Source organism: Plectrocnemia conspersa, unplaced genomic scaffold, assembly GCF_051122295.1.
Source record: "Plectrocnemia conspersa isolate PC_06_02 unplaced genomic scaffold, ASM5112229v1 ptg000012l, whole genome shotgun sequence".
NCBI classification, from domain to species: domain Eukaryota; kingdom Metazoa; phylum Arthropoda; class Insecta; order Trichoptera; family Polycentropodidae; genus Plectrocnemia; species Plectrocnemia conspersa.
The window spans coordinates 25,126,782-25,150,195 of NW_028277176.1; the positions used below are offsets into that span (position 1 = coordinate 25,126,782).

At 32.5% G+C, this 23,414-nt stretch overlaps 2 protein-coding genes across 2 annotated transcripts in view; one reads left to right on the forward strand and one right to left on the reverse strand.

Moving 5' to 3' along the window:
• Su(var)3-3 (lysine-specific histone demethylase Su(var)3-3) overlaps positions 1 to 23,414 on the forward strand; it is a 479,500-nt gene that overhangs the window by 288,415 nt on the left and 167,671 nt on the right. The gene's annotated exons all lie outside the window — the stretch shown is intronic.
• Tollo (Toll-like receptor Tollo) lies at positions 73 to 4,592 on the reverse strand. Its single transcript, XM_088199397.1, has one exon. The coding sequence runs from the start codon at positions 4,288 to 4,290 to the stop codon at positions 532 to 534; it is 3,759 nt and encodes a 1,252-aa protein (XP_088055523.1). The 5' UTR covers positions 4,291 to 4,592; the 3' UTR covers positions 73 to 531.

Consider the following 23,414-nt stretch of genomic DNA (forward strand, 5'->3'; position numbering starts at 1 on the left):
GATTCATTTACTTTTGTAAAGTGTGTATATGTATGTATAAATTGTATGTTGATATAAAAGAAACAAGAAACGTAAATTTTATCCAAATTTATTCGTATACAAAATAGTGTTTTTGTTTATATAGTATGACTGCAAAATAATTTTTGTATTTACATTAATTATGCGCTAGGTATGTACAAGATGTAGTATCAAAACATATTTATAATAACCTCCTTCGTACGTAGAAAAATAATATCACAGTAACACACGATTCGTTTTCAAGTTGGACAACAATTTATTTACATTGCGCATAAACAAATTTTCGCACGATTGATATATTTTCGTTCAAAAATTGCACTAATTACATCTCTCAATGTACACACTTTTAAATATTAATTTTATTAATGACTATAAGCATTTTTTCATTTATTTACATACTACACATATCACATTTTGGTTAAATATATATTTTTCCAATAATTGTTCTATGAAACGACACTTGTTAGTCATGCAGACTTTAGAAATTCACTAAAAAATTATTAAGCACTATTTTTATATGTGTATGGACACTGTTCTCGGAGCACCCATAGGAACAGATCCGCCTCTATTCGCTGTGTGATTTCGCGAATGTTGCTGCCTCTGCAGAGGCGTCGCTGCCACTGCTCTCCTCCTGTTGTTCGGCACGTCCGGAAGGGCGAACCTCAGCTTCTCCCAGAACAGTTTATCGCCCCACTGGAGATACGTGTTAGTTTTTAAATACAATCGAATGTCCGGATCGAGATCTTTTTGCGGCACTTCGCCTAACAACACTACGATCAACCTGCGTCTCCTGTCTCTCAACACTTGATGATGCGCAGATTTGAACTCAAACCTGCACCACTCTGATTTTATAAAGTTTTCACTGAGCACCATTATAGTGCGGCGGCTAGACTCCACCGCTTGCACGATCGTGTCCGCAATAAAAGCACCCACTGGAAAGTCTCTATAGTGTAAGCACAGTTTATATTGAGGATCACCGTGCTCTAAAATTGGAGCCAACTCCTCTGCCACGAACGCTTCGTCCTTAGAACTATAACTCACAAACGCGTCGAACAGTTTCTCTCTTTCGTCTGTGTCCAAGTCCGTCGGACGATAAAACAGTCTTATGCCGAAGCGCGAATGAAACCACACTCTCATCTCTTGTCGAAAAATAAACACTATCAGCGTCATTATAATGACGAACAGGAATCCACCCAAAGTAGTCATCAGCAGCGGAATGTAATCGTGGATAGCCTGCCTCTCGATCACTTTCTTAGTAGCAGTTAAATTTCCATTTATACTATTGTTTATATTAGGTAATCCCGTACAAGCTGATGAATTTTCGTAAGTTATATAAAAACCATTTTCTGGATTGTCCATGAAAATCTCTTCAGTATAAAAGTCCAATTCTGTGTTGTTATTACTAAAAACGCACCGTATGGTGTTCACGTCAATCACTGAGTTCACTCTCTTAGTCCATTCTCTGAACTTTTCACTATAATCACAGTCGCAAGACCACGGATTTGAAGATAGCGATATCTCGACAAGACCCGAGCCTAAATACCACATAGAAAACGTCGTCAGTCTGTTGTGATCCATGTGCAAAATCCTTAATTTTCTCATGTGATTGAACGTGTCGTTTCCGATCGCGTTTATCCTATTGTGTTGTATGTACAATTCGCTCAAGTTCTCCAATCCTTCGAATTCGTGTCCGGCTAAGAACGTCAGTCTGTTGTGGTCCAAGTGCAAAACTTCCAGTTCTTTCAGTCCGTTGAACGTCCTGTTGTAGATCACTTCGATGTTGGAAGAATTGAGGAACAAGATCTTTAAGCGTTTCCTGCCGATGAATGCGTGACTAGGTACGGCTTTTATGTCGTTGCCGTCTAAATACAACTGAGTCGAGTCCATCGGTATTCTGTCCGGGAGTTTATCGACATAACCGGCCGAGGAACAGTCCACCACGTTCGCAGCCCACGATTGATCGTGGTAGCACGTACAATTTGTCGGACAAGTCATCTCACAATCGCACGCGTCAAAGTCGCAACAATGACACAGAGCGAAGCAGTGCAGGTCGTACTTGCACAAAAACTGATGAGGAGCCGCTTCCACCAGAGGAACGTAAGAATTTCCCCTGTTGTACAAAAGCTTGCAGTAAATGCTGTCCAAATCCATCAGCTTCGGTTGTGTTCTGGCTCTGTTTCCGGCGTTCACCTTTTGCAACCAATCCATAGTGCAGTCGCATTCTAGAGGGTTTCCTCCGATGAAGAATTCCGGTATGGCTTTGTCTTGCGGCACCGCGGATATTCTCAAAGAATTCGGGTCTAGACTTGTTATCTTGTTTCCGAAGAGATCGACGCGCGTCAGGTTCGGCTTTTTGAAAAACGTGTACGACTGGACCTTCGATATCAAATTATCGTTCAGGTAAAGCATCTGCACCGAGTTCGGAATCGCGCTGCCCGTTATTTCCGTGAGCTTGTTGGAGCTGGCGTCGAATGTGCTCAGCGAGAGTTGCGATTCGATCTCGAAGTAATTTCCCAATTCGGTAATCTTATTGGCGTGTATGTCCAACCATTGAAGTCCGGTCGGAATTTGAGCGTAATCGAACCATTCCAATTGGTTATCGGATATATTCAGCCAGACGAGATTCGGCAATTTCACGAAAAGACCAGCGATAGCGCTCAAGTAGTTTCCGTCCAGTCTTATAGCTCTCAAATTCACGTTCGAATCGAACGTTCCAGGTTCTATCCTCTGTATTTTATTTCGCGAAAGATTTAATATTTTCAGGGTAGACATTTTATCAAAAACGCCTTTACTTACGTTTCCGATGTTATTTTCGGTCAATCTCAGTCCGTACATTTGATACATCATGTTGAACGAATTATTGTCAATGTTTCTTATATGATTTTCGCCCAAATCTAGCGTCCGCAACATCGGAATGTTTTTCAGCACAGCCGGCACTTCTAATAACTTATTTCCGTTCAAATGAAGGTCGTATAACACCGAACAGTTTTTAAGCGCATCTGGGTGGATATTCGATATCCTGTTATTGTCTACTGATAGTAATGCTAAAGCGTGTAATCCGTCGAACGTAAAACTTTCTACGGTCGTCAGTCGATTGTTCGATAGGAGAAGAGTGAAAAGATTCGACAGAGAGCTGAACACGTTCTCCGGTATAGTTTCTATGTTATTGTCTTGCAATCGCAATATTTGCAGACTGTATAAATCTCTGAATACGGTCGGCTCTAGTTTTGATATTCTATTATTTGATAAATCTAAGACTACCAGTCTCACGAGGCCCGCTAAAGTAGCGGCGTTGATCCATTCAGCTGTTAATTCGTTTCTGGATAGATCTAATACTAAAAGTTGCGTTAATTCTCCGAAGAGTCCGGGCGCTAGGACGTTTATCGAATTGTTGTTGAAATATACTTCTTTCACGTCGCGCGTGTCGGCGAATAGCTCCGGCGGTAAGCTCCTCAGTTTGTTATCGGATATTCTGAGAGTGGTCAGAGACGAGAGTCCTTCTAGGGCTCTATCTGCGACGGTGGTTAAACCGTTGCCTTGTAGATATATTTTTTGTAGTCTAGTGAGGCCTGAAAATGCGCCTGCGTGTAAATTCTCGATGCTGTTGTGCGATAGATCCATGATTATAATGTTTTCTCCGCATTTTGTTGTCGGATGACGATTTGCGGATGAGAAGTGGAAGTTGTTGACGTCCCTGATGCGATTTTTGGTTAAATTGAGATATTCTAAGTTTCGCAGGGGGCACAGAACGCCGTCTGGCAAGCCCCACATGTTGTTTTGGCTCAAGTCGAGCCGCTCTAAGTTGGAGAGTTCGCGGGAGAACGCATCCGGCGAGACGTCCAGCGACATGGCGGACCAGTCGGTGTTGTGGGTGCGGATGGTGAGATTACGCAATTCGCGCAGTCCTCTGAAGGCGCCCTCGGAGAGGTTGCCTATCTTGCAGTACTCGATGGACAGCTCGCGCAGCTCTATCAGAGGGCGGAAGCTGCCGGCGTTGAGGGAACTCTGGAAGAAGAGGGCGTCGCTGCACTCGAGCCTCAGACGCACCGTGTGGTGAGGCTGGATGACGCTGAAGTTGGTGTTCTCGAGCTCGGAGTTGATGGTGCGGAGGCGGCAGTGGAGAGCCACCTCCTGGGCCGAGCCTCCGGCGTTGACCCAGCGACACTCGTCGGGGGCCTGGTAGCGGCTCAGAGACAGAGCCGCAGCGTGAGCGACGAGAGCGGCCAGGGTGGCGAGCACCGCCGCCGCCCGCACGGACGCGCTTCGCCGCATTTCCCCTGCACCATGAGAGATGACTTCACGGCGCGGCAAAGGCGCTGTTGGTGCACGTCCCCAGCGCGGTCGCTGTCGGTTCACAATCCATTTCACTCGCGGCGAATCGTTGCGTATGACGTTGCAATACAAAAAAAAACGAAACAGTTGCGCGAGTAGATCGCGGATCGATAACGGACGGAGCCGCGGAGCGGGAGCGTCCCTCCGGTCAAACGGCTGCGCGAGCACTGAAGCAACTCGGCGCTCGCGCAAGGCCGCGCGGTCGCTCTCGGTCGCGGTCTGCGCATTCGAAACGTCGTAAGCGACGCGGTCGTCAGAAAAAGTACACAGAGCGCCGCTTTTTGTGGTGCTCTCTTTGACGTTTAGCTTCTCGTTAGCGCTCGCTCTTCCGCCGGAGGGGAAGCCGCGTGCGACAACAAGGGACGCAAGATGTTGCTTCGTTTCTTGTCGATCGTCGATCTTGCGGGCGTATACTTCGTTCGAACGGAGAATATCAACTATAATTTATCATACTTAAAAAATATCGGCCCGTTTCTTTTTATCGTATATATTAAATTACAGAAATATAATCGGAATAAAATAAATTCAATTATATTTTAGAAACCTGATAAAGTATTTAGAATAAAAATTGAGTTTTAAATATTCGAATGTAAAGCATAAATAAATAAAAAAATCGAAAAAAAGTACTTGCCGCTATTGCGACCCTTGGAAATAATGGGCTAGTTACAAACAATACAATAATTATATTCAAATAATTCAGAGCTGTTTTAAAATTAAAAATAATATTTTCCTTTAACAATATTATATTGATAGAATAAAATGTAAAATAAATAAATAAAATTCATATTTATGTATGTATAAATATACAAATCACGGTAATATAATCATACTATTGTGTAATTAATTTTAATTTTGAAAATAAGCTTACATTTTATTAAAATATTGTGGCATACTACATAAATTGTATCCCATCATTTTATTATAATAAACAACATTATGGACAGTATGTCAAAATTCTACATGAAATGCATAAACTAAAGTGTAGTAAATTCCGATACTTATTTTATATTAATATAAAAAAGTATAGAAGATTTTGTATCTCTTTCACATATTATATGGGTTATAATTTTTGCTTTATTGTTTATAAGCTTAATAATCATTTAAAAAATATAAATGTATATCGAAATTTCTAATCGTGGTAAATTTAGTTGATTTAGAAAGAGTGGGAAATGAGCCATTCGAAATAAAAATTATACGTCTTGATTTTTCAATGGATGCAATGTTAGAATATATTTTTATTTGAACTGTATATCTACAGGATAATCCAATTCGAGTTTACTATGTTGACAGCATTGTAAATCAGACAGCTCTCAATAATCACGTGTGCTCAAATTGTCAAATGTTAGTTTGCAACAACATTTCGTTTAATCACCGTCCAACGAGTTAAAATTGTTTAATTGTTCTTCAGAAATAACAATCTGTATGATAATAATTAACATGTTAATAAGCAAAATTGTCGCATATTTGGCAAGAAAAATTACATGCACAAAAAGTGATTGTGGCCAGATGGCGTCGTTGGGCCTTACTTTTTGAAAATGATGAAGGTCGGACTGTAATATAGAAAAATAGTTTCAAGAGTTGGTTTTGCTTGTAAAAACAATAACTGAACGTTTATGTAAAATTTTAATGAATTTGCTGCTAGTGAAAATATTTTTTTATTTCATTTAATATGTCATTTGTAGTAATAACTATTAAACTAAAATCAATACATATGTATATTTTACAGTAAATGTGTTTACCAGTTAAGGTTTATTTTCACTATCTTTTCAGTAAAATCATATCTGAATACATTTTTACCGGTGGATATATATTTTACTACTGGTTTATAGTTTTAGAAACGTAAAATAAATTTTGTTGTTATATAAATTTTAAATATTTTTAAATATATAATGCCATTATTGGCATAATATTTACCACTTAAAACTACTCTACTAATTTAATATAAAATTAAAAGCTCATATTGTAATATGTTTATATTTATATTGAAATACATCTTTGTATTAAAATAAAAAGTTATTGTCAAGTTGGTTTATACTATTTTTTTGGGTATAGATATATTGTATTATAATATATATATTGTTTATTTTGAGTAGATTAAATAAAAGCTTTTAAAATAGAAAGTTTGGTTACTTACTGCTTTTATCTTATATATTTATGTGAAATATCGTTATGTAATTAGCGATAATGGATTTTTGTACAGCTATGTATTTTACGCAATAAATAATGCACGGTTAATGTAAAACGAACACATTACATATCGAATTTTGTTTCGTTTTCTCTGTCCGTTCGAATATACTATATGTGTTTGACGTCCGTATGGAGGGGGCAAATACTGCGCTGCCTTTTACCTCCGCTAGAGGCGCGACTGTTCTTTCCCTGGAGACTTCAACACTTCGTTAAGAGCCAAACCTGACAATTACGGCAGCGGCTCTGCATCTCCTCCTCGCCTCCTATCCGTTCGATACGCCTTCGTTTAATTAAAAGTCGAAAAATTACAAAAACGGCCGTTAGATAAATTACAAAACGATTTGGGAATCCGTTTCGATTACGAAACGGCGCACCGCGATCGGATTGCGTCAGATTTAACCCGATCGACTAACTGTTGTAAACATAGTTAGCGATACAAGAATATGAAAGATAAGCCGCGAAAGTTTTAAAGGTGTGCAAAAGTAAGAGTGTCTCGAATTGTGACAATCAGTCTATTGAAAGTTTTTCAGTGCGAATCAATGGGTTGAAAAGAGAAATATTGTAATCGCACCTGCTGTTTGCGCATATGGACACATTGCAAAGAGTTATTTTTGCAGATGTTTTGCGTTTTATTGTCATTCGTTATATTATTTTATTTTTAGTATAATAGACTCATATGCGCTAGAATTAAATCATTATAAGTGCCCTTTATACAATGTAATAAACAGTGTAAATATAAAATGATTAAACTCAGAAAGAAAACAGCTAAGTAGTCGGCAAATTAAAATAAGTTAGAATACCATATTTAGTATTTTAAATTATGTATATTTAAAATTCTGTGTTTTTAGTTTTGTGGTAGTGAATCTCTCGTGTTGGTTAAACAATTTCTAAATATTATTGCTTTATAAATTTAGGTATTTAAAGTACAGGTATAATTCCAGTCATCTTATACTTACCGGCTATTTGGGCTATCCTAAATTTCTGATCGTTCTATTTTGTGAAAGTTAAATATTTTAATTGCTATTTAAGTACAAATTTCTATACATTAAACATATATAAACGGATATAAATTAAAACATAATAGAGAGCTATTAAAATATTTTTGTTTGGGAGTATTAATATTATAGTATTTTGTGAATTTTTAATAATAAATAAATATTTGAAATTATTTATTTTTACCGTTGTTTACTGTTTCGAAACCATGTATTTACAGTCGAAATATTTTTAAATAATTCCGTTATGAAAGGGTTTTTGGGATTTCGAGAATTAGCGCGGTGAAGCGGTTTGAGGATTGAGGGTGATAAATCAATGTTTCTGTGAAGACAATTTAGCTAATCTGCTTATCGGAAAGATGTTGGCAAATTGTCTTTTTTCTTTGTTAAATTTGCCGTTATACAGATGCTTACAAAAAGTCACGAACACTATTTACATTTTTAATATTTCTCGGGATGCGGTATTTTTACAACTAGCTTTATGGAGTTTCAGAATTATTTAATGAGTAAGTTACTAAGAATTAAAATACTCTTTATACTATTCTTGTTTAGACATTTTATTATGCTTTAATTTATATCAATTTATTCATGGTACAAAAGTATTTACATATAAATATAAATTTAAACATTTATATTTTTATAAAAGAGAGGCATTAGAAATAACTAAAGTTACCTTACTTATTTCATGCAACTTACATAATCGATATATATGATATGACTGTAATTATACCTGTATTTAAAATTTCTGAATTGGAAATCGTAAACAATATTATCATTTATTACATAGTAAATAATATATTAATTTTTAATTTAGTTTTGCTTGATACCGTTAGCGAAAACAGTATGATTTTGACTAGCTTAGAAATAAGGTTTTAAATTAATCTTTTATTTTTACTATTTCTTTTTGATTCACAATAATTAAGATCAGTACTTATTTTTTAAAATCAGATAATATGTATGTATATATTACATTGTAATTATATAGAAGTATTTATAATATATGTATGCTTATATACAGTATTTTCTCTATACAAAAAAATCTATAGGTCTATATTATATGTATACAAATCTATAGGTGTATATTATAAATAAACAGGGATCTTATATAAAAAATCTCCATTGTCACAAAAATTAATTAAACTAGTTGAATTATTAATAATTTGTTAAAATTATTCGTTTTTTAAAACCTTTGCTCTGAAAAATAATTATTATTATTTTATGATTAATTATTATAATATAATATAATATTTTTTGTGTTTTCGATTTAAATTATTGATTTAAAAACTAAACTAAATTAATTTTCCTTATTCAATTTATTAATATAAATATTGCCCAAAAATATAAACATAATTAATGTTTATATCTGTGGTTATACATTTCTACAGCACTACAAAAAAAATATAAAATATACTGAACTTTCTTGTGTACTGATTTTTTTCTCATTTTATACTTTAAAAATTTATTGAGCTTAAAACTTTGATTAAAATGGGTTTATATAAAACAGTCTATTATATAATATAATAAAATTAACAGCGGCGGCATTTAAAATTATACTGAAATTTTGACTATTTGAGATTATGAACAATGACGTAATTAACTTTAAAACACTCTCTGAACAAAGCAAAAAAAAACAGCAAATGATATGTGGCTTTATTTGCTAATTTATTACAATATTTTGAAAGTAGATTTTAAAATTTGAGAAACTGCATTTCAGTATATTTTCTAATCTTTTCTTGATTGACATCGACATATTGCTTGCAAATTGCAGATATAATGTATTTTATTGTAAATTAGATATGTATTTTTAAGAAGTATTTATTAAAGTTTCTATATTACATTTAACTGCATAATTAAAAATACACTGCACTAAAAGTACGCCCTGTTTATGACGTTTCTTTTGTAGAGTACCTTTATTATTTCCCGTATGAAGTATGCAAATAATAAAATTAAAACTAATATTTTAGTCGAGCATCTTTAAAATACTCTTCGCATTGCTACTTCAATTATTTAAACATATATTAATGCACTGATATTAATAAAACGAACTCAATGTTCATATTCAGAATAATGTTATTGTTTTTATTTTGTGTGAAAAATAAAGTTGTGATGACCCATTGTTAATATGAATTACACTGTTGATTAAACTGTAGTTATAAAAAATTGAACACATCTATTTTAAGAGATGTTTTTACGTTATTTAGTAATTAATTTATTTCTCAAGTGTCAAAACGTTTTTGACTAACCCAACTTTTTAAAAATAACACAACGTTACTTTTATTACGATTATAATAATGGACAATGAATTATCACATCAGCGTTATTAATCGCCCTTTCGATCCAAATAGGCGACCATTATCACAACGATTTCCTACTAATTACATCCGAATCGAATAATTTTCCCCAAAAATTAGGGGCGATATACGAAACAGATGCTCATGTATAGGCTAAGCACCCTGCCGCGCTGATATTACGCGCCACGTCTACTGTATTGTTACAATTTTATGCCAGGTGCATTTCGGACGTATGGCTAAGTATGGCGAAAATCGGAGTCTTTGCTCTCCCCATACAGAAGTCATTAGGGGCGTATTTATGGACGAAGAATTCGAGTGGATCTCTAAGAATGGCGCAATCGTCCGATAAATGGCCGAATAATTGTGGAGGCTTGACTATTATGTAGACAAAGGTGTGACCGAGCCATTGTATTTTTATTATTTCTCTAGACGTGTTAAGTGACCAGGCATGTGTGATTTTTCAGGTGACGCGCATCTTGTTGTCCAGGGGTGGTCGGTTTTGGTAATCGAGCCGATCTTTATCGACGCGCCGTTACGAGGCGGTCAATTTTAAAAAGTAATTGTGTATATAACTATATACATACATATATATATATACTTAAACTTTTAAATGCTGGTTATCTTTATGCGGCTGATTAAGAACGATGATATGATTTTGATGTTTCCTGGGTGTTGCCTTATTTTTTTTAGTGATACGGTCAATATTATCGAAAAACGTGATTTTTTACTTCAAAAGCGACTCTCAAAAAATCTGCATTTTAATCACAATATGACTTTTGGGAGAAACATTAATAAAAAACTGTTTGCAAACAATTCTTTTGTGAAAATGTTGTTGATATTTTAAATATTATTATGTTATATACTTTCAATATAAAAGTGGTTTTAAAAATTTAAAATAAATTGAATATATGTTATTAATTATAAATCTTGAAATAGTTTTTAATATTAAGGAATCCCGCAATGAATGTAATTTTTTTTAAATTTAAGTTTTTCTAGTCAGACTTGTTTTACAGTAAAATTTAGAGAATAATCTATTAGTCATATAGCTATAGAACTATCTATTAGTTGGCGAAAAATTGAACCATTCCTTATCTTTTAAGTTATTATTGTGAATTTGATGAGATTGCAAAGGGATTGAGCATTAGGAAACTCCTAAACCTGTTAAGGTTTTATTGTAAGTAATATTGTATTGAAAGTAAAAAAAGGCCTCCACTTATCAACAGATGTCGAAATTCTATAACACGACAATGTGCGCCCCCATGTGGCAAAATTGACTTTTGATAAAATCAAGGAACTTGGTTGGAAAGTTTTATCTCATCCAACTTACTCTTCAGGCCTTGCTCATTCTGACTACTATTAGTTTCGATTGATACAACCTTCCTAGACAAAAAAATCGGAATTTTTTGTATCAAGTCTCCAAAATTTAATGCTAATGAAATTAGAAAATATTGAGTGGTGAAAATAGGTTATATCTTAAAGAGAAAATCATAAAAATTACTATAAAAAGTGTTTTTTTTTCAATTTATTTAAAGAAACGATATTACATAATATTTACGAGTATTACTGTAATTATAAATAGAAAAATAAGTAGAAAAATAGGTTTACTGCTACTGATTGAAGTTAGTTATATAAACAAATAATACAATTTTGCCTTTTTTGCAATGATAATGTAGCATGTAAATGCTTAAGTAATTGGATAAAATAATAAACAGAAAAGGGCTATGAAAATAGTATTAAATATGATTTTGCAGATTTATTGTATATGCCTTAGTATTAAACAATAAATATATTAGCCTAGTTTAAAAAATATATAGATATTGTATATGGTTTGTATATAAGTATCTTTAAGACAATCAGCAGAAATAAAAATATAACGGGTGTTTTTAGAGGAGTGCAAAAATACCTTCGTGATACAATTTCATATGTAAGTTTTGTATTTTATTTGTTATAAGGTTAATTTCATAAAATATAATTTTAGTTCAATGAAAAAAATGTATCATATAAATGCTCAAGTAGTTATATAAAATAATATTACAAATGTGATAAAATAGAGCTATGAGTATTTATTGAGAAATAAAATAGCCAAGTATAAAAAATAAAAATAGTAAGCAATATATTGTATAGAGTTTGTATATAATAATCTTTAATATATTCAGTAGAAGTAAAAATATTGCGAGTGTTCTTAGAGGAGTGCAAAAGACGAATTTTTTTAAGTTAGTTTTTTATTTTATTTTGTACTAATTTAATTTTTTTTTAAATTACACATCTTAACCCAATCATATATATTCTTTTAAATAAATTACTTCTAGACAATTCATCAATCCTTTTTAACAGTTCAACATCAAAATTAGTCCTCGTATAAGGTTAAGAATATAGTTAACTCTTCTGTTCACGTTTCTCAAAAATCGGAGCGGTTCGGTGGTGTTAGCTTTTTGCTTCGGTTCGAAGCTCATAACTTATCAACGGCCAAATCTCTCGCGCATAATGATGAATGTAAAATCGCCGTGAATACATTAAAATCTTCATATTATACATATATCGATAATTTATTACTGGACGGTTGGCGATCGCTGGCTCGTCTTCTTATTTTTGCTTCGCTTTCATTGCCGCACCGCGTGTTTTTGCGGCAGCCCTCTTCATTGTGTCTCGTTCAATTTTTTGATGGTCCTCGGAATCTGTCTCCAATGTTAAATTTATTGCTACGAGGTCACAAATTTGACGGGTCGGCCATATATGAGAGCTTTGAAGGAGGTTGGGGATTTTTTAGTCACTTTTCTCCCTTTTCAAATTTTGCTCTTGTCAATTGAATTAAATATAAAATAACCGAAGCGACTTGAATTAATGATATGATGGAACGTGTTCGTTATACTATTTATAAGTACATATGTATATAATAAAGTGGATCGTATCTGAAACTAAAAAAATATCGATATATCTCATCGTGTTATAATTTAATATTTAATAAACAAGTTACACATGAGTATGTGCGCTCCAATCAATTTATATTACTGTACTTTAAAGTTCATCCATCACTATGCGACGTCCAAAATAATTATACTTTCATCAGTATGATACATCAATTTATATTTAGCCATTTAATTGCCGATAACAAAAAAAACGAATGACATTTGAAGTCAACGAAGTTTTACATAGAAATAATATTATTGTATATTCATGGCAAAAATTAGGTTTAATCCCAATATCACAAATTGTAAAATTGTAAAATGGATAAATAAGGATATTTTTTATAGAAATGTGTTCTATTTAGTCATAAATTGAGTTAATGTTTTTATTTTATATATTATAATATGTATTTTAAAACATATACTACGAAATCAAAAATGTTATAATATTGTTCGACGATGTTCATTATTTTTTTGATGCGCAGAAATAGAGCAGATGTGAAATTTCTATAGCTATTCCTACATATTATACCCGATACCTTTTTGTTTGAATGCAGCGATCCCTTTGTGTTTATCCATTCACTCACCTCGCATACCTTTATACTTCAGTGTTATTATATGTATACACACACAAAATCCAATATGTTTAATAATTAATATAACATACATTTTTCTCGCATATATACGTCGCGATAAAATCGAAAACGATCGTAAATTTTACGTTACGTATTGTTTATGAATGTTATTATTATATTAAAACGCTTCAGCTTTGGAAATAAACGTCTACTGACCGTATTTCATCGGGTTTAATGTTTTGCAATTTACGACACCGAATCGTCAAAGGTCACACGATGCACCCTCTCAGTCCTTTTCTAAAATGGTCGAGTTAAGGTTATAAACAAAGAGTTATGTCCTGAAGACCCTATAGCTATATTGAACGGCGTCCATTCGCTCCTCCGCCCTATTGACTGTAATTAATGTTGACAGGTGTTTTTGGGTACCGTCTTAATAAATGCCCTTTGTGAAATTAAGAGTTCCCGCATAATATGGCCATTATCTTTAGGTAACGACGCTGGATTTAATTTAGATTAAAATGCTCTTTCCGCCGAAAAGAATTCTGAATGGACCTGCTTGAGAAAATTTCATTTCGGAGGAGGAACGCTTGGCAAAAAAAATTGATGCGCTTTATTGACGCGTAACTTTGCGGAATGTCAGACCGGTACTTATCCTCCGAAGTGACCGTATTTTTTTTTGAGATTTTTGCTAGTAACCTGAAAAATGTTTTTAATGGAGGCAGGATTGGACTTCTGTTGGGCTATAGACCTTGAATAAATAATAATTTTGGAAATTGTTTCGGGTGAATCGATTGAGATGCGCTTATTAGTAGAATGAACAAAGCTCAAGATAAGGAAATGATGCATGAATAGCTAAGAAAACCACGGAAAGGTTTTCTTAGCAAGGTTTATTTTGTAAAAAATAATATAATATCTGCAATGTGTATAATGCACGTGGGTTGTAATTATAAAACATTCTCATTTCTAGAAGCCGCCCTTTAGATTCTAAGAAGTTACTAAGTCTACATAAAAGTTATTAGTTAGTTATTTATGATACTACTGAGCATTGACTCGTTATTATTCAGTTAGATTCTATAACGAAACTTTATTTGTGAATATTTTACGAGTTTTAATAAAATATAAATAATTACTTATATTGTAACTTCCACCTAATTTATAAACCATGTGCGGGACGTTATTAGCCATTTTAAATATTTAAAGAAGAGTAATCCTTTAATAAATTGTTACATATCTGCTTTAATAGTTGTATGAATATTTTAAATACATTTACATTTTGTAACGCCATTGGTTGGTTTTAAAATAAAACTGTATATTTATGTATAATTAGTGATTTATTCATATTTTTATATTTAATGTATATTTATTTGCTAGCATGCTTATTGCCTCTTGCTATCAAGTTTTCTTAGATTTTTGAGGCACTGTGTTATAAATTATAAAAATTTAGATCATATTTTTGAAATCAAAAATTAAATCGTCACTCAAGGAATGTTCTTAAATAATGCAAAGTTTTTTATTATAGATAATAAAGGATTGATAATACGACTTTATTAAAAAATAAGATTTATATTGCCATAACAATAAGTATTACTGATAGGATTATTAAATACATCACATTAAAAAATAAATCAAATATATAGTGTTATTAACTAGACTGCGTGATAATCAAACTATAATATATAGTTCTTTTGACCAATAAAATAAATTAGGAAATTTGTAATTTGCTATATAAAAATCAACTATAAAATAAATTTTAAAATCTAATTATTTTTTAGTAACTTCAAATCAAGAATTTATTTATGTTTTGCTTTATATTTATTAATATGCTATATTATAAATAGATGCTTATTTCTTTATTTATCTGTGTATAAATATATAAAAAATGGAGCTTTTTATTTTAAGCGTTATTTTCGAGATAGCAGCATGTTGAATAAATAATAATTGTATATAAAACTTTTTGACATAACTATAATATTGTTTATACAGCACATAACCATAGTCAAAACAGTATATATACTTAAAAGTATTATTGTGAAAAAGATACTGAACAACTTTTTTAAAGCGATTTTTATACCAAAAATTTTTTTTTTTTTTTATACTAATATAAAGTTTAAATCTTTGCTAATATAGAGCTTAAATCTTTGCTTTAAAATATAGTTAATATTTAATAACTAGCTTTTAATACTTTATGAATGAAAAAATACGGTTCTTAATATTAAAAATATTTCAAATGTTGATTTTTAAAACATATAAAAAATATATTTATGAATATGTGGTTCAGGTATACAAATATATATTTTTATTTAAACGTTGACTTTAACGTCAGGGCATCTAATTAATACCGTAAGAAATTTCATTTTTTTTTCTCAATCGTTAAGCATTGAATGCTTATTAAGGACTAGGGTATTTAGGGAATTCCTTTAAAATATTCTCAAAGATTCCTGAGCACCAGATGCTTTCTCACGCCACACGTGCCTCCTTGTTTTGATTGTTTCTTTCTAAATAAACACATTGCGGCGTGACCGTGAAAATGGCGAATCCCTGTTCGTGCGCATCGCATCTCTTGCCACTGGATACCTGGTGGTGTTTCAATCATTTGCCACCATAATACGGGCTAATTTCAAAAGGGGACTACCTTGTCACCCTATTGTGATGTTATTCATTATTTACGGACGGGCCTGAGTATATGAGGGCTGATTTCTGGGTATGTGACGGCGGTATGCCGTCGGTGCGTGCTGCAGCATGAGGTCTCTCGGATTATTGTTTAGTGTTTTATTGCGTTGCACTATTGTGCTGTTGAGTTTTGAGAAATGACTGTTGCTTGGGAAGCGCACATTTTGGAAACTAAGCGGGTGATTGATAATAGGTGTGATTTTGAGTCACCTGCTTTTGTGGATGTTGGCGAATGTGTCGTAGAATTGCTTAGCGAGATGGTGGGATACATAATAGAAAGCTTGTTAAATTTCGATTTGTGCTTTGCCTAGAACATGATGTATATATACTACGAGCAGTGGTATACTTTTCCCCGTAAACGAATATTATTAATATCAAAGAAAGTAAGCAATGCATGCATCAAAATTTACTTTGCAGTTGTTTAGTATATGTTTTGACAATATGCATAATTTATTTAACTGTGTATAAATAATAAATAAATAAAAATTGCTATAGTTCCATAGTTGTAAAAATGATTATTATATATTTTATGCCTCATTTTAACAATGCCAAAAAAAGACAGATACATTTGATTTGCAAAAAATATACGGCACGGTTATAAAATGTCATTCGCTTGCCTTTTGATTATAGTGTTTAGCCTGTGGTGACACGATGAAAAACGTTTTACCTGCATAATGAGACGCATTATTTTTTACATTCACATCCACAAAGAACGATCTAATTTGTTAGAGGCCCGTAATGAAAAAGCGTCTCGGTGAATTTGCGTTCCGCGAAGCGATATAATAGACATAATGTGTCAAATAAACATGAACGTATTGTGATCTCGGCCTCAGGTCAGCCGGATAACGATAGAATCTTATTATGCAGTTATTCGGTTCGATGGTAATATTTTTTCGATTGTATATACAAGAAAACGACCCTTTTTGTGGTTCGATACACGTTTATTGGTAACGACTTTTGCTGGGACGTTGTTTTGTGGACTAAAGAAGACCTCATCCCACGACATTGTGTACAATTATAGTTGTCCGTATGACGCATATATATATATATACACAAACGGCTCTTGATTCTGAAGTTTATTTTTACGAGCTTCGGAAACGATGCGATCGATCAAAAATAAGAAATTAAGTCCGAAGCGATACGTTTGGATTTGTCGCTTGATCGCTCGTCGACGTCTTTTCGTGGCGATTTAAACGCACCTCCATAAATCTAACTTTTAAACAGTTTATATGGACATGAAATAGGTTAATAAAAGCAGGATATTAGTGTAGTAAGATATTCGATATCTATTGGCATGATTTATATGTATTTATACACTATACGTCAAGATTTCAATATTACAAAATTCCACCCTTCTTCACTTTCATTCTGATCACATCAATCTGATCATACAAATAATTTATCGACTATTTTATCTTTGTAAGTTGAACATGTACCTTTGTTGCAATACTCAGCATTGATTTGTTCTCGTACTTGAAACATCTTCCGTAAAGATTTTAACTATATAGCTCTTTGTACTTTATTCGCTTCGCCTTATTGTCTTATAACACGTTTTTTCGCGGTCGAATATATTGCAACAATGTTGTATTACACAGTTTACAGCCGCGAATGAAAATGTTTTCGCGTACGCAATGACCGAGTGCACCGAAAAGAATTAAATTGTACCTCGCGTACATTATGAATATCTTGTTTCTACGCCCTTTGTGTGGCTGCAGTTTTACCTTTTGTAAAGCAAAATTTATTTTACGATACGTGGGACATGCATCCTTTTTACAACTGCCCGGGAAGAATGAGCGCATCATACAAATTACTCTTCCTCCGCTTGGGCTTCCTCCTCGAAAATGTTTGCATGCATTCTTTGAAATCCCACTCGTGCCAAAATAAGTTATTAGCTCGCTTTAATGCCAACGACCGGGATATGGCACATAATTGACGGCGTGTTTAACTTGCGTAGACCTTTATCGAAAAACTGATGTAATGATTTAATTCGGGGGTACAATATAGAATTGTCACTAGAGCAGAGACGTCATTTGGGGGGGGGGGTTGTTTTAGAATTTTCATTAGGTCAAATACAAATCCTCTTGATTTCGGCCATAAAATGCATCCCAAATTTCTAGTAAGAAATAATTAGACAATATCTAAATATATATAAATTCATTGAGAAAAATAGACAAAAATATATAAAAACCATAATTTTTTTTAGAAAACAACGAATTAGAAATTAAAAACATTTTTTTTATATTAAATTATTTGCCGGTTACTTGCCGACTCTAATTTTTTATAGTTGTTTTTTTTAAAGTTGGTTGAAATCCCAGAATCACTCATATAACGTTATTCAATCAAAAATCCGACTTACAACGTTATTCGCGTCGCATATTCAATTATAAAACGCGCATAAATGCTAAATCGTTTAAAAAATCACTGTATGTATTTCTTCTTCAAAAATCTTTCTCAAGAAATTATTGAGCTAATGACGAATACTACTCTAATGTCAAAATTATGAAGGTTATAAATACCTGAATCTGAAAAACAATATATACTATTCGGAATATTTTAAAATGTATTTAGTTAATGTATCAAAACTTATAATATATAGAAGTGATAATGCCAAAAATATCACACAAAATAGCTGAACTTGTAATTGCACTTAAATTGTGCCACTCATATTCAAAAATATTTTAGTAATGATGCTGTATTAGATTTTATCTGCTCTTTAGTTAGACATTGTGTATCACAATAATATGTACAAACTCTTTAATAAATGAAGCTATTATTTATTTTAAATGGAAGAATACGATAGAGGTTAAAACAGTATTTATAATATTTATTATGTGGATGATAAAATAATGGATAGAAGCATATTAATATTTTATTATATATTTTATAAGTTCTCACTCCAATAAAATTTGCTATTCAAGAAAAATGTTATCTGCTAAAAGTTATCCATTAGCACTTATATGTCTAAAAAACAAAAAGTGAAGAACTTTTGCTATGAATTTTTCATACAAATAAAGATTTTTTCAGTCAGTGATTCATTAATTAGTCGTGAAATCGTATAAAAGATAATTTATCGACTGATAAGATTTTAAATTTTGAGAAATACTGCTGCTTATCAGAGTAAATTTCGTGGACCAAAATCCATAGTTGTCGTTGTTGAATTTGATGATTGGACCTTGTGTCATGTTAACAAGACTTGGACACGGCAAATAAATATTTTTTGTCCATGTGACGGAGAACAAGCTCTTTGGTGGTAATTTATTCGCTTTTGTATTCACGTTTATGGCGGTATGATAGACCCCTTTGTTAGGTTTACTAGGTTTGTTTGTGGTATCCTTTTATATGATAAATAACTCATAGATAGAGAGTGGATTGGTTGCATTTATAAAAGTATCAAAGATTTTTATTAAAAAATACTCACACCTGTTAAGATAACAGTAAAATTAGAACGCTTTAACAAATTCATGTCAATATATCATAACGCCTTTCGTTTTATTCTACCAGTATGTTAAACAGATTGAATCGATGTCGTATCCATACTGGTCCATGGCATCTGCTTAAATTTAGAGGGTCAATAATTTTGATTCTTATATTATTTCTCCCTTTAGCCTCACGCTGACTCTGTGCGGGGGGTGCCCAGCCCATGTGATTCTTTTTTTTCCTTCGAATAGTTCATATGAGGCCAATATACGAAGCGAGGCATTGAATAATGGTTCGAATACACTCGAGCCCCGTTCTAACTTGTTAGTTTAATTTAAAGGGTATATAAGATGGAAATTATTTTATTGCGGTTTAAGTACATGATGAAATTTGGTCACGATTGCCGAGTTTGTTATTTATTGCATTCTTGATTAATTTTAAGCAGCGAATCGTGGTGGTGTGTGTGAGCTTACCACGAGCTAGGGGAGTTTTAGGTGCTCCGATTTGAATGGCAATCGTTTTTAAACCGCGGCTTATAAAAAATATAATGTAATTAGCATAAGTTTTGTTGGGTATTATCAAATTTCAAGGGGTGATGTTATGTTCATTGTCGTCGATTTGATGGGTCCCCTTTTTATACGGTGGGTTTGTAATATTGTATTACAATGCATAGATTTTTATAACCGTGGCATGAAATATCGAAGTAATATTTTTTATTTAGTTGTACGGTGGTTGCGCGAATGAAACATATATATTTTATATATATTTTAATGTTAATTTTGTTTAGCAAAACACTCAACACGTAACATCTGCATTTGAGATTCAAAGTTGACAGGCGTCGGTGCCGACAAAAAGCGTTATCGAAACCGTCAAAAAACGATTACAAGTAGATCGTGATTTGTTAATCTTAAAAGTGAGTGGTCTCCTTGTGGGTCCAAGATTAATTAATACCTCAAACCGATCACGCAATTAGTGGAGTCACTGCGGCGTCCCGTTTTATTATGTCTAATTGATTATTCACGCATTGTTAACTCCGCTAAGCAACTTCAAAACCAAATAAAAGAAGATGAAAAAACACAACGAGTTTCCTTCTTGAATTTCACTGTGATATCGGACGCTGATTATATCGTAAATTTGCTCGATTGTCATAGTAAATACGTGGCGGATAAAATCTTAGCTCGAGACGTACACTCACAATGGAATCCTTGCTCAAAGAATTTAACAATACAATAGTGGCATTCAAGCCTTTCGGTGGCAGTGTTATCCATTCACCGAAAATATAAAGCTAGATAAAAACATCATCCTTTTCGGGATCACATACGTGTATTATTTTTTATACAAATCTATTATGTTTACTGTGCATTTGGATATAGATCTAAGTCTTTCTTTTATTTGTTAGTAATCGCTGAATCTATTTGTAAATATGTAAGAAAATAAATATATTTTGTTTGAAGTTATTCTTATAAAATAAAAACGTTGACAGTGTGGACCACCTGTAGTAAATAAGATATAATAATAGTAAAATCGTGTATGTGTAATGTCATGTTTAAGCAAAGACTCAACGTTAAACATTAAACAAAATTACAGGGTTTTAAACATTTGATGCGTGAGAAGGATGATTCATCGAGCTTTCAAGGAAAGCGATCATTTATCGACATTTTTCACAAATGACTAAATAATAATTTCATGAACTTTTTCCTCGTTTCATTTTCGGCCAGAAAGAATTTCAAACTCGTTACAAATTCATTATTCATGTGACCGGAAGAGGCTATACCGAATGTATGTATACCTACACTAGTCAAACCCTCATTGAAAAGTACCATGATTTGAATGCCCCCTACTTATAAATGAAATTGTGGGTCGCATAACGTGTATCTGCGGGAACCGGTATTGTTATGAATATATGCTATTCATATAGCCAATCAAATTTAGGGAACTAGTTCCAAAAGGGTTATGTATGTTTATTTTTATTGCTGCCTACATCTCTCAAACTTTTATTTGATTATGAAGAATTATTTGTTTTTTAATGTGTATCGCTCAGGAAATAACTATTTCTTGAAATTGCTCAGCGGATCAAAGATTTTTAAAAATATATATCTAAGATCCTAAGCTAAATTATCAAGCTTTGTAATAGTCGATTTTTCACTAAGGACAAAAAAAGTTCATAGTTTAATACATTACATAAAGTAAAATTTTATATTCTTTTATTATTCAATCATTGATTCACAAACTTTTCTGACAGATCCGAAAACAAAATAGTTTTGTTGTTTTCAGTAACAATAGAGATGCATGATTTTATTTAAATGTTTATTTTTGAAATAGCAAAAAAAAGCAACTATCAGAATGATTATAGCAAATTACTCTGTACGCACATTTTTTCTGACAAGTCCGCAAATACAAATTTAGTAAAGTACAGTTTAAACACTTCCATACTATTTGTGCCATAATAAGACATTATGATATACTGCGTCATAAAATTTTCAAGTTGTCTCGAAGATAAAGATTAATTGTTGTCGATTCAATGTGGCTGCACCAAATCTGACAATCAAAATTAAAGTGAATTATTTTTTCTGCATTTAAAATGTATATTCTGTGTTAAACGACCTGAGGGTCGAAATTACAAACGAAGTGAAAAGTTTTTTCAATGGCAGTGTTTTGGCTTAGAAAGATATTTCTCTTTCCGACTTCTTGGCCAATATTGGGTAATTTGTGATTCTCTGTTTTAATTTTTTATTCTAGCTATTTGACAGGCGCTTTTGTTTTAAGTTGGCATAAATCTGGCAACAATGGAATTTATTTATTTGTCACTATCTAATATTTAATACTAACTATATATTTTTTTCTTTTAGTAACGGTCAGTTATTTTTAAAAACACATATTTTTGTTATTTGTTTCATTCATTTAAGAATTAATTGGCTTCAAATACAATATACATCGCTGGTTTTTTTTCTGATATTGATTTTAGACGAGTCGCTAAAATGCTGTTTTTTTAGCGGATTTTTCGCAATTTTTTTGAAATTCCTGTATGTTTTTTTGATTCAATAATTTAAAGATGTAAATGAAATTATTTAAAGTTGAAGAAGCGTGTCAATGTATCGCATTTCGAAACCAAATAAAGGTACATCATGACAATATATTTTAGAGAGTATAGACGATTACATATGTTGCTCAATGTAGTCAATATGTCGCCGTGCATTGACGGATTGTCGACACCTTCCCAAAGAATCTAGAATAAAAGCACTAGGCTAAAAATACAAACTAGGTCAATTTTATTTTAATTATTTATCACCATATTTATCTATAAGATTAGGAAAAGCTAGAATTATAAATATATAATTATAACTAATTTCGATTTTTATAAATATATAAATATGACTAACACTTGTTTTATATGAGATTCGAACCTAGGTTATACAAATATTTATATTAAAATGTATTTCTCACGAGCAAAAACTAAAGTGCTTCATTTGTTTATTTTATAAATAATATATAAATTCACTTGTCTTGTTTGAATAACAAATACTATATCTTACATTTTTATTTTGTTACAGGTATGTACGATTGACTACTTTCAAAGTGCATTGTCTCTACGAAATTATGGTCACACAAGTTCGGCGGCTATATTGCTGTTAATCGGCTAGAGGTCGGTGTCTGAATAGACTCGAAGAATTGGTCGCAAGGTAGGGCCGAGATTGCCCCCCCGCGGTTCGGAGTAACTCCGTCCCCCAACCGAACCTGTGCGACGCTCGTGTCGCGTTTAGATCGATCATAAATTAACGGAATTGCATTTTAATGCTATTTTTATCGCGTAATATTTGGCTTGGGAAATCGCACGAATTTACGACTGGGTAAAGTATTTTATGTTTATGGCTGTTGTAAAAAGTTACACTTCCTGGTGCGTCTTTTTTTTATTGACAAAAAAAATAAAGACGTATCGCGTGTATAAATAAATCTTAGATTTTAATTTATGCATAATATATTTATTATATATTGCATTATCTTCAGATATTATTTTTTTCTTACCGATTC